The sequence below is a fragment of the Rhineura floridana genome, chromosome 5 (assembly GCF_030035675.1).
Source record: "Rhineura floridana isolate rRhiFlo1 chromosome 5, rRhiFlo1.hap2, whole genome shotgun sequence".
In the NCBI taxonomy this organism is placed as follows: domain Eukaryota; kingdom Metazoa; phylum Chordata; class Lepidosauria; order Squamata; family Rhineuridae; genus Rhineura; species Rhineura floridana.
Window position 1 is genome coordinate 126,451,883 of NC_084484.1, and position 21,093 is coordinate 126,472,975.

General features: G+C 43.2%; 1 protein-coding gene across 1 annotated transcript in view; it reads right to left on the minus strand.

The window, feature by feature from the left end:
* Positions 1-21,093, minus strand: part of CD247 (CD247 molecule) — a 64,680-nt gene that overhangs the window by 12,252 nt on the left and 31,335 nt on the right. Inside the window, exons 2-3 of the mRNA XM_061628023.1 lie at positions 8,561-8,664; positions 4,866-4,922 (exon numbers count right to left, since the gene is read on the minus strand). Coding sequence (XP_061484007.1) covers positions 4,866-4,922; positions 8,561-8,664 — 161 coding nt within the window. The remainder of the gene's footprint in view (positions 1-4,865; positions 4,923-8,560; positions 8,665-21,093) is intronic.

The following is a 21,093-nucleotide window of genomic DNA, read 5'->3' on the forward strand; positions in this document are numbered from 1 at the left end:
CAATGCAACAGCATTTTTGAGCTAGCTGCCGTTTCCAGATCAAATTCAAGGGCAAGCCCACATAAATTGCATTACAGTAACCAAGTCTAAAGGTTACCAATGCATGGACCACTGTTTCCAAACTATCCCTGTCCAGGAATGGTTGCAGCTTATGTACTAGCCACAGCTTGCAAAAGGCACTCCTGGACATGAGGGCACCGGAGCTCCCAGTGACAATGCTGGGTTATGGAATACCCCTGAACTATACATGTGTTCTTTCACAGGGAGTGCAACCCCATCCAGATCAGGCAACTGAGCAGTTTCCTAGACCTGGGAGCCACTCACACACTCACTCATGCCTCCATTTTGCTGGCAGTTCGTGGCCTAGGCACAATTCCCTCATGCCAATGGGCATACACTTAGTTGGTTGGAGCTGATTGTTATTTACTACTGGCAAACAGATAATTCCTGCATTGCAATTCAGGGATACCGATATCACAAAGGAATTTGTAGAAGTACCATGCAAAAGCTAAAGTATTATTATTATTTATTGTATTTTAATCCAGTTTTGTACACCGCCCAGAGAGCTACTAGCTATGGGCGGTCTAGAAATGAAACGAAATAAAATAAATAAATAAAATAAATAAATAAAGTAGGAGTGGGGCAGTGACAGCAAGATTATCTCTTGGTGTTGTTGTTATGTGCCTTCAAGTCGATTACGACTTATGGCAACCCTATGAATCAGCGACCTCCAAGAGCATCTGTTGTGAACCACCCTGTTCAGATCTTGTAAGTTCAGGTCTGTGGCTTCCTTTATGGAATCAATCCATCTCTTGTTTCGTTTTCCTCTTTTTCTACTCCCTTCTGTTTTTCCCAGCATTATGGTCTTTTCTAGTGAATCATGTCTTCTCATTATGTGTCAAAAATATGATAACCTCAGTTTCATCATTTTAGCTTCTAGTGATACTTCTGGTTTAATTTGTTCTAACACCCAATTATTTGTCTTTTTCGCGCTCCACAGTATCTGCAAACCTCTCCTCCAATGCCACATTTCAAATGTGTTGATTTTTCTCTTGTCCTCTTTGTTCACTGTCCAACTTTCACATCCATACATAGAGATCGAGAATACCATGGTCTGAATGATCCTGACTTTGGTGTTCAGTGATACATCTTTGCATTTGAGGACCTTTTCTAGTTCTCTCATAGCTACCCACCCCAGTCCTAGCCTTCTTCTAATTTCTTGACTATTGTCTCAATTTTGGTTAATGACTGTGCCGAGGTATTGATTATTCTTGACAGGTTCAATGTCCTCGTTGTCAACTTTAAAGTTACATAAATCTTCTGTTGTCATTACTTTAGTCTTTCTGACATTCAGCTGTAGTCCTGCTTTTGTGCTTTCCTCTTTAACTTTCACCAGCATTCATTTCAAATCATTACTAGTTTCTGCTAGTACTATGGTATCGTCTGCATATCTTAAATTATTGATATTTCTCCCGCCAGTTTTCACACCTCCTTCATCTTGGTCCAATCCAGCTGAATCTCTTTCATAGGAAACATCAATCTCAGGTAAGTAAAAGGTTGCATTGGTTCAGCCACTGGTGATTAACAGAGAACAACACATTTGAGAGTACCACCCTATCCAGAAGCCTTTAAGAATCGGAAAGAAAGTCATCTTGTTCTAAAATGGGAAAGAAGCAAACCAAAACTTCTGTCTTAATTACACACAGAGAGAGACAGCAAGTTCTATTAATCCACTGGATGCCCTAAATTAATTTAATATAAAACTGGGCCTGCCACACTCCTCATTATGTCAACAGTAGCATGATGAAGGAGAGCTACATTTCCTGCTCAATAGCCCTGGAATCTGCTATGTATGGTCATTGTGCTGTCTAGAAATACTGGGAACCCTATAAATGACACTTTCCATGGTACCCACTTAACCGCTGATATTACTGTGCATGTTTGTCGCAGTGTCTAAAAGCTGGCGCCTGAGGCCTACTGCTAATACTGCTGATGCCCGAACCTTTCCCTGGCATTCACCCTCGTTTGCTAAACTGGGGAAGTGGAGAGGGCTATGAATCAAAGGGGCAATGAACTTAAGGAGTTGATTTAGGATCTGCCCAGCCTCTAGAGGGGTCCAAATGTTATGGATATGAGCAGAGTAACTCTGGGGTCTGAACTGTAGGTGCCAGTATGTGTATTTATCTAAGAAGCAGGCTTTTACCCTGCATTTAAATCACTGAGACCTATGATTTAGTAAACTAAGAAAAGCTATTTTATTTATTATACAGCCATGAGAGAGTGTCAGTGTATAGCCAGCGTGGATTTTTCACATTCTGCAATGTTAAATTGAAAATACCCTCATGCCATTCTGATCCTTCCCATAAGCTCATTTCAAAACAAAACCTTACCAAACTGAGTTCTTAACTCAGAAACGCTTGCTTAACAACCGTCTAAATTTTCATGGCGATGCACAAAAGAGTCAGAGAATTGAGAGTTCAAAGTATTAAAAGAGAGAAAAAAACCACACACCCCTTTTGGACTTTTTTCTGTCAGAGTTCTTATAATCTGTTGAAATTAATTAAAAATCAGTTCACAGAGTACCTGTAATCCTATTATTGTCCTTGCCCCATACTCTGACCTTCATCTTCTGCAGTTTAAAAGTTAAACAAATGCCTGGCAGAGTTTTAATTAATTTAAGAAATATTACATTCAATTCAATGATAATGTCGGGCATGCATTGAACTGAATGATAGTGTTGGGAATGCTCAGTAAGAACCAACTGTCAAGTGTTCTAAAAGCCAGACTCACAGCTACTGGGCTTGCCTAATCAGAGGGCCACACCCACACCAGACCTTTATTTCACTTTAGACAGTCATGGCTTCCCCCAAAGAATCCTGGGAAGTATAGTTTCTGAAGGGTGCTGAGAGGAGACTCCCATTCCCCTGACAGAGCTCCAGTGGCCAGAGCAGTTTAACAGCCTGCCACTCTAACTGAACCTCTCCTAGCAACTCTCAGCATCCTTCACTAACTACACTTCCCAGAATTCTTTGGAAGAAGCCATGGCTGTCTAAAGTGAAATAAAGGTTTGGTGTGGATGTGGCCAGGAACAGCTTTAGTTTAAATTTGGGTGGGAGGCTACATATGCCTGCTGCAGGATAAAAATATGGGGGAAACGCTGAAAAGCAATAATACTGTTCACAATGTTTTCCTTTTGGAAAGGAAAGGGGCTTCCCCTCTGCCCAGTGCCCACCTACCCAATCTTCTCCCCTCCTCCTCCCCATTTGCCCCTCCCCTGGGTCAGTTTCACCTATCCTAAACATGATTGCACACAAATAAATCCCACTGAACTCAAAAAGTATGCAAATGATCAAACCCATCCTCCCTCCTCCTCCCTCCTATCCCTCCCTCTTGCCACTTCCCTCCCCGTTCCTTTTTCGCCTCCCTCCCCCTCGCCTTCCAATCCCCCCTGCCCCCTCCCCATGGTCAGTTTTACCTATCTTTAAGTATGATTGCACAGGAGTAAATTCCATTGAACTCAATAAGCATGCAAATGATCAAACCTGCCCTCCCCTCCTCCTTTGTTCCATCCCTTTTTCCCCTTCCCTCCCCCTTCCTTTGCCCCTCCCTTTCCAATCCCCTCTTTTCCCCCTCCCACTACCCTCCCTTTCTCCTTCCCTCTCCTCTCCCCTCCCCCTCTTCCTCTCCATTGTCAGTTTTACCTATCCTAACCATGATTGCATGAGGAGTAAATCCCATTGAATTTAATAAGCATGCAAATGATCAAATCTGCCTTTCCCCTCCTTCCCCTCTCCTCTCCCTTCCACTCTTCCTTCTTCTCCCCTGCCCACTCCCACCCTCCCTCCCTCCCCCCTGATCAGTTTCACTTATCCTAAGCATGATTGCAGGGGAGTAAATCTCAGAAGCACGTTACCAAATCCTTCCAAGCTACACAGGAAGTGGATTGGACTGTGAAAGACCAGCCCAAATTGTGTTTGCATTTTGACAAATTTGTAGGACAGTGCAATATCTCAGAGCGGAGGTCAGGTCTCCTGCTCCCCTGGTACATTCATTGAAATGGAAATGGACTGCCTTCAAGTCAATTCTGACTTACGGCGACCCTGTGAATAGGGTTTTCATGGTAAGCGGTATTCAGAGGTGGTTTACCATTGCCTTCCTCTGAGGCTAAGAGGCAGTGACTGGCCCAAGGTCACCTAGTGAGCTTCGTGGCTGTGTGGGGATTCAAACCCTGGTCTCCCAGGTCGTAGTCCAACACTCTAACCACTATGTCACACAGACATTCATTATAGCTGCCCAATTTCCCTTCTTTTTAAAGTTTGATAGAAATATCTGTGGGCTATAGGTACGTTCTTAAACTGCAAGGTCTTTTGCCTATTAGTGAATAGAAATACATAGTAGATAGGAAAGGCATACCTAATTCTAACTAACTAAGTTAGAGGCGCAATGACCAGACTTGGGTATTGCCCTCATGGCTCAGGAAAGAGAGCAAAGACAAAGATGTCTCCTCTCTCCGTGGATAGTTGAAGAAGTAGTCAAAGGAAGGAGGGGCAGGTCAGCTTCCCTTAGCATATCAGTTTACAATGGAAGGAAGTTAGGCAGAGAACAGCACAGGTAAAGTTAGGCAAGCCTAGCCCACTGGAGGACCCTAACTCTGTCTTCCTTCTGGAATACAAACAAAAGAACCCAAAAAAGAGTTGCTCTTGCCCCACTTCCAACACCAAGTTCACTTCTAACTGGATCTTGGAGACAGAACTATGAAATCAGGTATCCAAATCCCCTCATTCCACACTCTGCTTTATTATTTGCAAAATAAAAATCGCTTATTTTCATTTACAGATAAGAGACATCAGAATTTTGCTACTTACATGATATAGGTCATCTGAATTCTGAGAGGTTTGTGGTTCAGGAGAGCCTTTGCTTAACTGGAAAACAAAAAGTTGTCAATTAAAGTGTGAGTACACACATGGGTATACATGGCTTCTGTTCAGAAAACAGGACGTTTCTATCTCTGAAAGTGACCTTTAAGCAAGGGTTGTAACAGAAGGGGGAAGCTAGGAGAGCCTGCATATGCCCTTCCTTGTACAACTGCCTTGTAAGGTAGGCCAGCTGCATCCCAAACCCACCACCCTGCCATTTCCCTCACCAACGGGAGGGGGATTCTGGAGCTCTCAAGCAAACACTTAAACAAGGACTCTGAGATAGCATCCAGTTTACTTGTCTCTCTCTGAAGCAAGAGAAACTTGCACTCCTATGCCAAGGTCTCATTCAGCTTACAAGGGGGCACCCAGCCAGCAGCCAGCACCCAGCTCTGCCTCACCCAGAGATCAGTGCAGCCTGCTTTTGTCTGTCAACCCCAATCCTATACCTCTGTGGCATGAACCAAGTAGTTGAGGCTTTGTGGGGGGTTACAGCAATCCTGTGAGTTTGGCAACAATGCATGCAGACCTGACTATCAAATTATAGAACGTTTATTAAGAACACAAAGGGGAAATGAAGAGGACAAATGGACAAAGCAGAATATTGAAAATATTTCAAAATATTTTAAAAGGGACTGTAAAGACGGTCCTTTGTCCCTCGCTGATCATCAGAAAACCAGCAATCAACTATCTATGCTTTGTTGCTCATGAGAAAACAGTAGCCTGCTTTGTGAGTAGCAAGGGTAGATAAATTTGAGCCAAAGAGCTCATGCTTGGTTTGAGATGCAACCAGACAACCTTACAAGGCAGTTGTGCAAGGAAGAATTTATGCAAGTACTCCTACCCTCCCCTTCTGTTACAAGGCTAATTTCTGCTAGTGATATATGAAATGATGGAAGGGCATGTGGTTGGGTCTTCACCCGGCACAACAAACACATTTCATGGAGATCCCAATATTTTCTTGTTTCCTATATCAAAATAGTGGAGTGGTAGGGATTAAAATCCCATACACCCCGTCCTCTTATATAACAAAAAAATGCCAACTAAATAAGTGTATGAAAACTACAAAAATGCATGCAAAATTGGAGGCTTATACTAGAATTTCTTGATCTTTGTTCGTGTTTTCCTTAACTCAAGAACTAACTGTATACTGGGATGTGCAAGGCCTCAGAGTACCAACCCATCAAGGTCAAACTTATTTATTTATTATTTATCATTATTTGATTTATATCCCGCCCTTCTCCCAGCAGGAGCCAGGATGGCAAACAGAAATGCTAAAACATCATAAAAAGACTTTAAAATACATTAAAACAAAACAACACTAAAAACATTTCTAAAAAGCTTTAAAAACATCTTTAAAAACAAAAAAGGGTTAAAAACATTTTTAAAGAAAACATATTAAAAGCAATTCTAACATAGACGCAGACTTGCACTTATGATATTAAATGAGTACTGAGAAATGTCTCTACAACTTTCTTTCACTCTTATCCTAACTTTGCAATTAAATTACCTCCTTGTTGCAATGGCAGGAACTGGCCCACTCATGGGTGAACAGAAAAAGGTTCCAAAGTACTCCTCATCAGACACTTTTTATTGCCATCTTTCTGTAGTGGTAATGAGAGGTATAAAATCTCAAATGTCCAAATGGAAAAATTGCACTGAATGTTGGCAGGGGACTGACTTTTCCCTAGTCTCCCTCTTTTTACCTGTTGTCTTCCTACACATTGTATTCATATTCAAACATAGGTAAGCACAGAGTGAGAAAGACAAAGATCCAGTCTTGAAACTGATAACTCAGTTTGCAAAGGAATCAACCGAGGATCATGAACAGCAGCTGAAATAGTCTTCATGTCTTCCATTAAGCTGACTAGATGATTTTTGGTTTTTTACTTTGCCAATATAGAGGCATTTGGGGCGGGAAGCACACAGCTGGCTGCCAATGTACTTACTCCTGGCTCAGAATCTCAGTGGTAAGAAGCCCTTTCATGAGGGTCTTTTATCGTGCCCCCTAATAATCACCATCATGATTTGCAGTGGGCACGAGCATTGACTTCAGTAATTACATACAATGTATATCAGAAAGTGTGTATATAAACTTCTTTTTTTCACATCTTCAGGCAAAGATTCCCAATGTAAAGATTTTCTGCTGGCGGCAGGATTTATAATAGCATTACAGCCTCTTCTTGCCCAATTTTACCATCACCCCAAAGAAATTGATATTGTTATTGAACTATCCCCATGGCCATAATACATATATACTGTTGCTGAGCTATCCCCCATTAAAGTGTTAAATGCATATATTTTAATGGGCAGTGTGTGTGCACAATAAATACCCCCAGATTTTTAAGATCTGTATGAGTGTAAGTTACTGGGTAAATTTGTCTAAATCTGTCTAAAGATCCTAATTCACAAGATTCTTAGAACATGCGTTTGTGAAAGGTATGTCTATCGAGGAAGCTGGCTTATAATGTGCTAGGATCACACAGGTATGCATGTCTTTCACACATGATGATCTACACATGTGTACCATTTGCTAAATGGTGGGAAGACATTTCCTACTTTTCAACCTGTTAAAAAGTGCCATGAAAGGTCAAGGAAAGCCTTGTTTTCTCTTAAGATATTTGTAAGTTTCTTAGCACAGGGCATTTTTATGAATCCCTAAGGGAGATGTACACAAATGTATAACCATTCAGTGCATTGTCTAACATTTGAAAACAGCCAGGTGTCCAGCGGAATGCAGTGCTCTGTTTACAGCAGTGCTCTGTTTCCAAACAGCATTAATGAGCTGTCAGGACAGGTGGGAGTTGTTTTCTCAAATGAATCAGATTGCCCAACTCCCACCCAACACGTCACAGTCCTCATCTTCTGTTCCCACTTCTGTTCTCCTCTTGTTGAAAAAATGTGGAAGGAAAGCAGCTAAGGGCTCATGCACACGACAACTTAATGTGTGTGGTGCTACTTGCATCCCCTTGTAATTCGCATGGCTCACATGACATTGCAGGCAAGCAAAAGCTATCACATAGTTTTTCCCTTTAAATCCGTATTAATCCAATCCACTGATCATGCGAAAAAGAAAGGAAAAACCGTCTCAGCTGCACTGTGCTCCTCCTTGTAGGCACTTTGTTTTGATTTTTTTTAGTGGGCAGGCTCTCTTATGCCCCATTGCCCGCTCCCTCTCTCTCTGCTGCCCGTAAAAGCTGCTGCAGCCGCTGCCTACTTTGCCTTTCACTCACTCACTCCCACTCCCCATCCACCTTTCACTCAGGCTTGGAGAATGGAGAAGGGAAGGGAGGGTCTAGTCTGTTTCATTTTTTCTTGTCAATTGCACACTCAGGTGCTCTCCTGGCTTTAGCCTTGAAATGGAAGGAGTAAACATGTAAAATTAGAGGGTAGGGCCACAAGGAAACAGCGACACTAATCCTTCTCAGAGGAACACCTACTAGTGTGAATGGAAAATAGCAGATCTGAAGCTACCATTGAGAACTAAGTGTGGACCTTGCAAATCTATCACGATCTATGTGGATAAACCCTCAGTGCCATTTGTGTAGGAAATTAAAGGCATATATTTATTTTTAAATTTCACATGTTACTCCTTGTATATTAAAGAACAAGTGATCCCCATTTTGAAGAGACCTAAGACTCACCTTTGCTTTTACAAAACAGGCTGTGATAATTATAGCATAAATTAAGAGGATCCCATCTAGAACATAGCACAGTCTTGGATCTGTCAGTCCTGGCACATCAGCACCTGCATAAAAATACCATGTGTTGATTATATAGGAAGCTACTGTGTACTGAGTCAGGCCATTGGTTCATCTAGCTGAGTATTGTCCAGTATTGACTGGCAGAGCTATTTAGGGTTTCAAACACAGATCTGTCTCAGCACTGCCCAAGAGATGCCACATATTGAACGTGAGAGTCAACGTTTTGCATGGAAAACATGCACTGTACCATTGAACTGCAACCCCTCCCCAAAACTGTGATCTGTCCTCCTCTAGTGACTTCAGATCAATAATAAGAGTAGTAATTGGGCAAATTAACAGTCAATGAGGTTGAACTTTTTTTTTTTTTGAATGACCATCTCTGGGTTTCATTAGAGATGCACTTAACAGTTTACATGGCGATAACATTCATAACCAGGGGTGTGGAATATTTTCGCCTGGTAGACCAGATCCTCATTGGTCCCCATCCCTAAGGGCCAATTTTGACAGGTAGGTGGGACAACCCACCTGTCAACCACCTGACATCATTATGGTATCAGATGATTGAAGATGAAAGACAGGTGGGTTGTCTCGCACACTTGTCAAAGTCTCTTGCACAGTGTTTCCAAGTGCCTGACAGCCAACTGGGAACTGCACCACAAGCAGCTTGGCCAGCCCTATGTTTGCCACTTTCAGCATAAGGCTGGCAAAGCTACTTTCTGCAGGGATTAGCTGCATGATCACGTACCTCATGGGGAGCACAGTTATGCAGCTGATCCAGCAGGTTACTATAGAGAATGGCTACACAACTGAGTTCTCTACGGGGGTACTCTGTCATGCAATCAATTCAGCCACGTCTCTACCTAGCCCACACCCAATGTCAGGTAAGGAGCTGGTGGGAATGGGTTGGGGAAAACAGCCCTGCAGGCCAAATTGGGACCTGTGCTGGGCCAAATTTGGCCCACCGACTGAAGGTACCCCACCCCTGGTGTAAAATGGGTGGTACAAGCACTAACAGTTGCACTGTCCTACATATGCCTTCTGTAGAATAAAAAGGTGGGGAAAACCCTGAAAAAGAATGATACTGTTCACGATATTTTCTTTTGGAAAGGGGCTTCCCCTCTGCCCAGTGCCTGCCCAGCCAATCTCCTCCCCTTCCCCCTCCCCCTCCCATTCCTGCCGTCTTCCTCCCCTCCCTCCCCTTCCCCCAGGTCAGTTTCATGTATCCTAAGTATGATTGCACAGGAGTAAATCCCACTGAACTCAAAAAGCATGCAAATGATCAAATCTCTCCTCTTCCCCTCCCTCTTGCCCCTTCCCTCCCCCTTCCTTCATCCCTCCCACATCCCCATCCAATTCCCTCCTCCCCCCTCCCCCAAGGTCAGTTATACCTATCCTGAGCATGATTGCACAGGACTAAATCCCATTGAACTCAATAAGCATGCAAATGATCAAACCTGCCCTCCCCCTTCCATTACCTCCCTTTTGCCTCTTCCCTCCTCTTCCTTCACCCCTCTCCCCTCCCCTTCCAATCCTCTCCTTCTGCTCCAGTCCCCCCCTTCCTCCTTCCCCCTACTCTTCCCTCCCCTTCCTCCTCCCTCATGGTCAGTTTTACCTATCCTAGCCATGATTGCACAGGAGTAAATCTCACTGAACTCAATAAGCATGCAAATGATCAGACCTGCCTGTCCCCTCCTTCCCCTCTCCTCTCTCTTCCTCCTCCCTTCTCCCCTCCCCTTCTCTCCTCCTTTTTCCTCCTCCCCTGCCCATTCCAGGCCTCCCTCCCCATGGTCAGTTTTACCTATCCTAAGCATGATGGCATGGGAGTAAATCCCACTGAACTCAATAAATATGCAAATGATCAAACCTGCCCTCCTCCTCCCTCTCTCCCTCCTCCTCTCCCTATCCCCTGTGGTTAGTTTCACCTATCCTAAGCATGACTGCAGGGGAGTAAATCCCACTGAACTCAGTAAGCCCGCAAACGATCAATCCGTTCTCAGCAAACTTGCACAGGATCCCATTTCTTACCTCCCAGATTAAAAAGTAAAGAAATGTTACCAAATCCTTCCAAGGTACACAGCAAGTGGATTGGACTGTGAAAGACCAACCCAAATTGTGTTTGAATTTTGACAAATTCGTAGGGCAGTACAATATCTCAGAGGGGAGGTCAGGTCTCCTGTTCCCCTGGTGCGTTCACTATAGCTGCCCAATCTTCCTGCTTTTTAAAGTTTGATAGAAATATTTGTTGGCTATAGGTACATTCTTAAACTGCAAAGTTTTTTGCCTATTAGTGAATATTAATATAAGCAATTAATGTCACAGTCCAATACATGCCTACTCAGAAGTAAAGCCCACCAAGATCCATGGGAACTCCCAGGAAAAACATGTAAAGGATTGCAATGTAAATAGGCCTTATTACTAAACATGTCAAAGGAAGAAATCCCTTTGTTTCAACAAAGGAGCAGCTGTTTACCCTGGAACATCTGTGGTATGAAAAGTTATAGGATTTCAGCAGGCAGCTACAGGACATGCACCGACTGGAAACGAAGCAATATGTCCATCCCAAAACCTTTGCAGGTGCAAACACTATTAAAAGGATGACTGTGTAGTGTATAACCACCAGGATACCATCACAAGCACAAATCATCATGAACGCACAATAAAAAGAGCATCTGGAATGGCCCGTGTTCTCCTTTTTTGCAGTAAACCTTGTTTCTACAATCATACCTTTGTATCCTTCCTGAACGTTGAGCCCTCCCCTGAATCTTAAATCGTGTCTCTTGGTAAATGAAGGCTTCTTGGCTTTTTTTTTTAGTAGTTTTTCTTGCTTTTAGCTTTTTAAGTGCTCAAAATAAATGGATCCAACTATTAAAATGACATGGTTTGTGATGCAATGTTTCTGTCAACCAAATATTGCAGTCCTAATTTTTATTGTTGGGGAAATTGCCCTAATCACACTGGCACAATCCATTTGTAGAAGGACCATAGTTCAGTAGTGGAGCACATGTTTTACATGTCCTAGGTTCAGTCCCCAGCATCTCCAGCTACAGCTAAGAAAAACTGCTGGCTGAAATCCTAGAGCTGTTGCCAGTAGATGTTGCCAGTATTAAGCTAGGTGGACCAAAATGACCATTTGTTTGGAACTGTCCAAACCTTAAGTGGTTTATAACAATGCCATTAAGTGAGAGTATCCTTTTCAGAGTAAAATACTGAATAAAAATGCACACATCTTACATTGGCAATTCAAGAAAATAATGAACTCTTTTAGCCCTAGTAGGAAAGGTAACACCAACAGGAGGCGGTTTTTTTTTTTTAAAAAAAACCCCAATGTAAATTGCCCACTAGATTAGCCTACTGCAATGTTATTGTTAACAAGATTGTTTTGGGCGAGGGAAGAGATTAGAAGCTACTATAAAACAAAGGAAACCTGTGTGTTCAAGTCAAAGTGAAGCTCAGTTCCTGACATCAGTAAAAAGAGTTCCCCCGGTTGTTTGCGATACTTAGAGTAACCACACCAAGTCTTTACAACACCCCTCTGCTCTGACAGCTGTGCCTTCTGTCTGCAAGGTTTCCTGAGTGCAAGATTTCCTCTTCTACGTTTCAATACCAAGATTTCATTTTATGCCAGTGCAGGGAAAACTTCAGTCTCTACAGAGCAAGCATGAGGAAGCTGCAGCCCTCCAGATGTTGTTGGACTACACCTGCCATCATCCTTGACCATCAGCCATGCTGGCTATAGCTGATGAGTTTGGAGCGTAGAAATCTGCCATATACTTAGTCAGACCCTTGGTTCATGAAGCTCAGCATTGTCTACAACTGGTAGTAGCTCTCCAGGGTTTCAAACTGAGAATATTCCAAGCCCTACCTAGAAATGCTAGAAAATGAACCTGGGACCTTTTCCGTACAACACAGGTACTCTTCCACTGAGCTATGTTCCCTCCCTCTGTTGGAATCCAACAGCATCCGGGAGGGCTACGGGTCCCCCACCACTGCCATAAAAGGTGCTTTTGGGTTGCCAATATAGTGATAGCCAAGTATTAAGAGCCAATGGGTTGAATGCAAACCCCTGGCCATGTAAGAAAAAGTCACATTCAGAAGAGATGCATGTCACAATTTTCCCCTTTTTTGGCACCTACAACATACCAAGAACCAGAAGTCTTCCTAGAGAAAGAAAAGGAGGAGTGGTAGGTAGATCACTGCCTATCTAGCATGCAGAAAAAGAAGCAAGCCAGGAGGGTTTCTTCCCAGCCATGTGAGTTCTTAAAAAGATGACCAATGGCATGTCTTCCTGAAAGTCTAAGGGAAATAGCTGAACTCTAAAGCCTGCCTATATACTACAACAGTCATTCTTAACTTACTAATCTCTTGAGGGGGTTGCAGCAGATCAATCACACATAGTCACACTCGGAGGATGGGAAACTTACATGCACACACAGCTGTTTCAATTCTTGGTAGAGGGCGTTCCTGAAAGTACCCAAAGAAGTTTCACAGTGTTAGCAAACAAGGACACAGTTTGTGCTGAACTAGATGTAAGCCAGCCAAGCTGCTGTCAAGGCCTCCAGCAAGCATTGTACAGAGGTGGATAAGTACCATCATGGATGTTTTATTATCACTTGTTTCCCCATGCTGTCTCCATCTAAGCATCCTACTACACTGATTTTCTTCCACATATGTCCATTTATTCTACAGCCTAGCAAATGACGTTGTCACACTGATGTTATTATAGTACAGAGGTGAGCTGAATTTGATTTCATAGACCAGGAGAGGGAAGGAGAAGAATCCTAGTAGATGCAACTGCAGACATTTTTAAAACATACAAGTGCAGGACCTGTGAATCAACAACACTGGATCAATCTGGTGTAGAATATGTCACACATTTATACTGCGTAAGACAAATGAATATTCCAGCTTAAAACAGGTCTGATAAGCTCTGCAGCTTCCTTAGGACAGGCCAAAGTCCTCACAATGACCATATATTTAATAAAGGTCACAAAAGCTTATGCCATAATAAATTTGTCAGTCCATAAGGTGCCACTATTTTATTGTTTTGATAGGAGGACTGGGGAACATGTGACCCTTCAGATGTTGCTGGATGATATGGCTCTCCCATCATCCCTGACTGGAGCTAATGGCAGTTGGAATCTATACCAATGTTGCAAATCATGGTTGTTGTTGTTATGTGCCTTCAAGTCGACTATGACTTAGGGCGACCCTATGAATCAGCAACCTTCAAGAGCATCTGTCATGAACCACCCTACCCAGATCTTGTGGCTTCCTTTATGGAATCAATCCATCTCTTGTTTGGCCTTCCTCTTTTTCTACTCCCTGCTGTTTTTCCCTGCATTATTATCCCTGAACACCTAATTTAGGAATAGGTTTCACTTAGTTCAATGGAATTTACTTCCAAGTAACTGGTTCCTCCAACATGGCACAAGTGGAGCAAATGGGGCAGCATACATGGAGCTCTTTATAAAAATATAACACTTTTAACTTTTGAGACTGAGGTTGTTTTTATGTTTTATTGTCTATAATCTAGACAACAGATGTGGGGAGATAAAGATCTGGCCCACTGGGCAAAAAAGGGTCCCCACCTTGGTCTAGATGAAACTGTTTTCTCTTTTACAGACTTGTTTATGAATACTTTCTTTCTTGTTCACCCATTGGGGGGGGCAGGTTAATGTTGTAAGCTGATTTGGACGGGCTTGCCCAGAAAAGTGGCTTCAAAATACTGTTAAATAAAATAAAATAAATATCTCTTCAGTAAACTGGTGAGAAATGGGGAAGTGGATCCAGCCCCTGCTTCCAAAAACAGCCGATCCTCAGAATATATTATATGAATGTGAAGCAAACCTATTTATTTGAATCCATTTTTAATGAGCATTGTGTAATGGGTTCTGACATTTGTATTGTAATGTACATTGTAATGTATTTGATGTGGAAAGTTTTCTGTCTGGTCTGGTGATAGCCAGATGGGGCTTTAAAGATGCTTAGCTGCATCTTTATAGTAAAAGACCCATCAAAAATATATTTTTTAAAATTTCCTGTGTAAGCTAGGTAAGCTTGCTGTTAATGTCTCCAGACCCAATGTCTGTGTGGAGGGAAAGGATGTGCATCAGAACCCAGTACTGGTCCAAATGCACATGAAGTCTTTTCATCCTAGGTCTTCATAAGGATGTTCACAAGAGGGAATCCACCAAGGGGACCCCCCCCCATGATGTTGGATTCAGCTCAGAAAACATAGGGATCATAGGTATAGCAGGGTTTTTCCTTATGAAGGATGAAAGTGGGAATTTATGCCTGTGTATTTGGAACAATAATTAGTGTTGATGCACACACTAGTTTTTCCTTGGTGTCTCTCTCCTCACAGAAGTTGGATTCAGAGACAACTACATCTACAGAACTTCTCACTTTCATCCTGACTCTTCATGAAGATAAAGTTGGCCAATAGGCTGTGCTTATATTTAAAGGGAATGTTCACCCCTTCCATACATGATTACAGTCCAAATAATGCCACCAGTGATTGCATCTGTCCGGTGGAAAGCATTGTTAAAGATAGAATTACAAAGCATAGAAAAGAACAAATCTTGCTGGAGCTGAACTAGCATGGCTTCTGTAAATCTTTTAGAGTTCTTTGAGAGTGTGAAAAGCAAATAGAGGTGATCCAGTTAGAGTTGCCAGGTCGGAAGCATCCCAAAACCTGAGATGGGATATTGGGAGGGGTGTGGGGGGGGGGAGAGGGGGAGTTCTCTCAAGGACAGATCTGTCCTGTTTACTTGCCGCCCTGGGCTCCTGCTGGGAGGAAGGACGGGATATAATAATAATAATAATAATAATAATAATAATAATAATAATAAATGAACATTAACACTAGCTCCACCAAATAATATAAATTAATGAGTTATTTAAATCACTCATTGCATCTTAGCGGTATACAGGAGCATGAAATATGGTCTATCCAGATAAATCTAATCTCTTGCACAAGTACCTAGAAGTTCAGATTTGATGAAGATCAAAGTACTGCAGAAATTATTTTAGGTAACCGTGATAATCATTAGGAGAAATAGGTCTTCCACTATACACACCACATTGTACATTCCCATTACCCTCTGCTTAAGCCAATAACATTTTTCTAAATCCTGTGATGTTAAAATCTAAAGCTCTCCTATAAAATTTTACTACATTTTATAAATGATATATTATAGATTAATTACAGAACTTCTGAAATATATTTTCCTTATGCTGGAAGCACTAGTTAGTCTCATTTAAATATCCCTCCACTTTTTACATTTTCTAGGTTTATTCACTGTCCCACACATGCTTCTTATTTTAAAATGTGTTGTCCTGGAGTGCTCCAAGCACTGGAGGCCTAAACCAAAGTATGGAACACATCTCTTCTAGTCTAGCACCGGAAAGCACACCAGGGCAGTTGTTCCGCAGAGTCTACAAACTTTTAATACTTATATATATATACCATGCATTAATTAGTGCATGGTGTGTGCATCACCAGCGGCATCTTAAGGCAAAAGGAGGGACCATGTACCTGAGCCTCAGTGTATGAGGTGCAGTCAATGAAGGGGGGGCATAGGGAGCTGCCTGCCACCAAGTGAAACCATTGGGTACATCTATCTCTGTCCTACCTACACTGACTGGTAGCAGCTCTCCTGCATTTCAGGCAGGGAGTCTTCCCAAGCCCCACCTGGAGATGAACCTGGGACCTTCTACATGCAAAGCAGGTGCTCTGCCCACTCAGCCACAGTCCTTCCCCAGGGAGTATGAGGAGTTCCGGAGGAGGAAGAGGATGCCAGGGGTGGCCCAAGGCATGTTTGAGGGAGGAGGGAAACCAGGGGAAGGGGGGCTCTTTTGGCAGGAGCCCAAACTGAAGTCAACCTCCAAGAAGGTGTGGCATGAGGGAGTGCCCACCTGCATTGACCCAAGTGTGCGAGGAGGGTTTGGTTCAGTTTTTTTTTTGAGACAGGGGGGCAGGAGACTATTAGAGGGTGGTTAATCCAGGCAGCGCCCTATCAGTCCTGGGGAGGGAGCAGCACCAGGGATCAAGGGTGGCTCTCTAGTCCTCATGGAGGATGGTGGGTTAAGAACCTAAGAAGAGCCCTGCAGTGCTGGATCAAGCCAACATGGGCTCATCCAGTCCAGCACATCCTCTTCTTACAGTAGCTGACCAGCTGCGGGGCCCCTGCACTCCCCTTCCACAATCTGCAGCAGGATAGCACGGCAGAAGCTTCAGAGCCACCCACCATTCCTCTGCTTCACCTATCTTTCTCTCTGCTGTTTTTGCAGCGTGTGCAGGTTTGCCATTAATCAAGATGGCGGCCCAGGTTTCCCTAAGGGGCTGAAGCCTCTGCTGCCATCTTGGTTGATGGCAGCAATTTGCACGTGTAGCACACATGTGTGCCATCAACCAAGATGGTGGCAGAGACTTCAGCCCCTTAGGGAAACCTCGGCCGCCATCTTGATTGATGGCAAACCTGTGCGCACTACAAAAAACAGCAGAGAGAAAGGTAAGTAGAGCAGGGGAATGGCGGGTGACTTAGGATCTCCCACCCTGTGGCCAGCCCTGCTGGGTGACCATGCCACACCATGCCAAAAACCGGAGATCCAGGGATAGGGGGCGTGGTCTGGCCAGGGAGCCGGAAAACACCCCCGAAGCCAGAGGCTCTGGCCAAAAGCCAGAGATCTGGTAACCCTAGATCCACTTAACTTTGTCAAAAGCTTTTTGGAAATCTAAATATACAAAATACTTCATCAAAGACTACTGAATAAGCTTAGCAGTCATGGAATATGAGGAGAAGCCCTTGTATGGTTCAGGAATTGATGAAGAAACAGGAAGCAGAAAATAGGAATAAACTGACAGTTCTTCCAATGAAAAGATGTAGAAAGTAGAGCCCAACAAGGATCAGTATTGCGATATGTGGTTTTTAACTTGTTCATAGATAATCTAGAATTTAGGGTGATCAGTGAGGTAGTCAAGTTTGCCAGTGATAGCACGTTGTTCAGGGTAGTTAAAACTAATTATCATATACATACAAGGGTTAAAGAATCATAAAATAGTAGTTGAAAGGGGCCTATAAGGCCATTGAGTTCACCCCTCTGTTCAATGCAGGAATCTAACTTAAAGCATTCCCAACAGATGGCTATCCAGCTGTCTCTTGAATGCCTCAAGCATTGGAAAGCTCACCACCTCCCTAGATAACTGGTTTCAATTGTATTAGGAAGCCCATAATGCATGATTTCCACAGTTAATACACTATTCTAATTTTGTGTGTGAGACGGAAGGTGGGCTCAAGCATACATTGGCTTAAATAAGTATCTTCTCAGTCATAAACCATGTCTACTAATCCAAACATAAGACTGTGTGCAGCAGACAATTATGTAGTTCAAGTCTGCAGAAACTGGGACCCATCAAATTGAGCTCAGCTCACCGAGGGCTCAATAAATCTGCCGTTCCTGCCTCCTTGGGCAGCTAGAAGCAAGATTATGTCAAGCCAGTTACACATTGCCAAAAGAGGGGGCACAGATTTGCATGTGCTAATTTATATGGATAGATGTACATTTAGAAAGAATTACTATTATTTAAGTAGAAATGTAATATATCTTGCCATAGTAAAGAATGTGCCCAGGTGGCCTGCATGACTGATTGGTCTGCTGTCTGGGTGCTAACTGCTGATATGCAACTTCAAGGACCTGTTACGCTGCAGCCAACTCAGAAGAGACAGGAAGGGGGGAGGCATGAATTTCAGGCGCCTCCGCAGTCAGAAGAAGCAGAGTTGGGGATTGTTGTGGCTGAACAGAAGCGTCCGGGAGGGGGGCAGCTTGCTCTTCAGCCATTTCCCACGAGTAACCTCCTTTCCGAGGAGCCAAGTGCACCGCCCCCAATTGAGGCAGAGAACTTGGGGGAGGAAGTTTCAGAGGCAGTGCCAACTCCTCCTTTCCCAAGCAGTTCCCAGGAGGTTTCCAATGAGGCACCGCCTCTTGACCTCGAGCCTGTTGCTCGGGAGCAGGTGTCTTCGGATGAGCAAGTGGAGGCGCCACCCCTGTCTCCTCGTTCCCGCTGCCACGAGAAACGGACAGGGCAAAGACAGGAGTTACGAAGGAGTCAGAGATTACGTTCAAAAACATTTCCTATATAAGCCTGTTGCTCTCAGGGGGGTGTCGCTGAGTCAATTTCCTTCACGCGCTGCAGAGCATGTCTAGAGTATAGTTAGGGACTTTAGTGAGTTAGCCTAGGATTTCCAATGAAGCGCAATGCTTTTGATGTATCCATTACTCTAATAAAATGAGATTTACTTGCACACACGCTCCAGCCTCATTCTTTCGGCTCTGGGCTGGACAGGACCTTGCTCTCCTTTCCTGTAAGGTTCTTTATCTTTAAACCAGACTTAGACCAGACAATTTTTCAAATAGAAGTCTGTCCTCTGAGAAATAGGACACATGGACATGGGTGGGCTGGTTTTGGATCACTGTATTGTAGTGTTGGAAAAGATTCCAGAAAAGGCAACCAAAATAATCAAGGAAATGGAGTGACTCCCCTATGAGGAAAAGTTGCAGCATTTGGGGCTTTTTAGTTTAAAGAAAAGACAACTAAGAAGCAAAATTATATAAGTGTATAAAAATATGGTCAGTATGGAGAAAGTGGATAGCTAAAAGTTTTCCTCCCTCTCTCAACACTAGAATTCGTGGGCATACTGTACATGGACAATGAAGCCAAATGTTGAAGGATTCAAGAGAAACAAAAGAAAATACTTTTTCACAAAGCACATGCTTAAACTATGGAATTTGCTCCCACAAGAGGCAGTGATGGCCACCAACTTGGATGACTTGAAAAGAGGATTTAAAAAGTTCACGGAGGATATGGCTTATCAGTGGCTACCACCCATGATGGCTATGCTCTACCTCCATGATCAGAGATAGAATTCTTCCAAATTCCAGTTGCTGGAAACCACAGGAAGGGACAGTGCTCTTGCACTACACCAGCAGTTTGATGGCAGGCAGAAGAGGTCCAAGGGCACCAGCCATTTCATACCGAGACAGCAGACAGGGAAACAGGTACAAGCCAGGGGTGGGAAACCTCAGACCGAAGGGCTAAATGCAGCCTTCCACGCCTCTATTTCTGGCCCTCAGGACTCTCCCCAGACCACACCTCTGTGTCCAGGTCACACCTTCTTTGTCCTCTTTTTGCCTTTGGCCACACCAGCTTTTGCCTCTGGTCCTGCCCACCACTGGCATGCAGCCCATGGAAAGCGGCTTACAGGGGGACTTCCGGGAAGGGTGACTTAGCCTGTGCCTGCTTTTGAGACGGGCTCCTGCCTCAAAAGAAGCTTATTCAGATATATCAGTCAGTTTTTTCTTTTTTTTTTGACTGATTAAACTTCTCCCGGGTAGGGAGAAACGAAGAGATTAACCTCAAAGCCTATTTTTGTTGGGACGACCAGATCTCATTAATTTATGGGACGAGGTCCAGCCGACGAAGGTGGGACGGATTTTCAACAGCAAGCTCTATCTGTTAAAGCGAACGTTCATCTTATCTTCTAAGAGAGAACGCACTAACAGGCAAGCACCCTTCTTTCTATATTTTTCTTTTACTTGACTTAAATTGTTGCTGTTTAAAAGAGATTTGCCAGATTGATCGGTTTTTGACATCTCACTGGGGAGCCGTAACTTCTCTCTGCTACGCACTAATTAATAGCTTATCTCTGTTTTTGTTGCAAAAAGCTGTCCTGGATTTGCATTCTAAAGATACACACAGAAGAGGGATTTCTATTCCAGATTTTTATTTTGAAAAATATTATACTGTTTTGAGACTACTCTCTTTTTGGTCTATTTTATTTTGACGAATCTGTTTCTTGACGATTGCCATTAATTGCTTCGATCCTGGGAACTGCATTTTGTTTACTTAACTATTGGAGAGATAAGGCTGTCTGCTCTGTTTATACTGTGATGTCACCAAGTTTGGAGTATTAACCCAATTGTTGCTGAAATAAGAAGTGGTTTTCCTATATTTTTCTTTTAAAATGGCAATTAAGAAAGTGGCTGAGAATCTGGAAATAACTATGTTTCAGACAATAATGAATGAGATTGAGATAACGAAAATTGAATTGAGTAAAATGAAGCAGGAGATTAAAGATATAAGGGTCCCTGTGAGAGAGGTGACCCTGGAAGGGGTCCCTGTGAGAGAGGAGACCCCGGAGATTGGAATAGGGGTCCCTGTGAGAGAGGAGACCCTGGAGACTGGAATAGGGGTCCCTGTGAGAGAGGAGATCCCGGAGATTGGAACAAACGTGGAACAGGAACAAGATTTGGAGTCTATGGACTTTAGAAATAAAATCTATTGTTTGGAACTCAATGTTATCTCTGAAGAAATTAATGAAGACTCTAGAGATAAAGTTATCAATGGCATGGATTATCTTCTGGACTGGAATGATGTGATGGAGCCCAATATAGAGAAAATCTATGGAATTAAC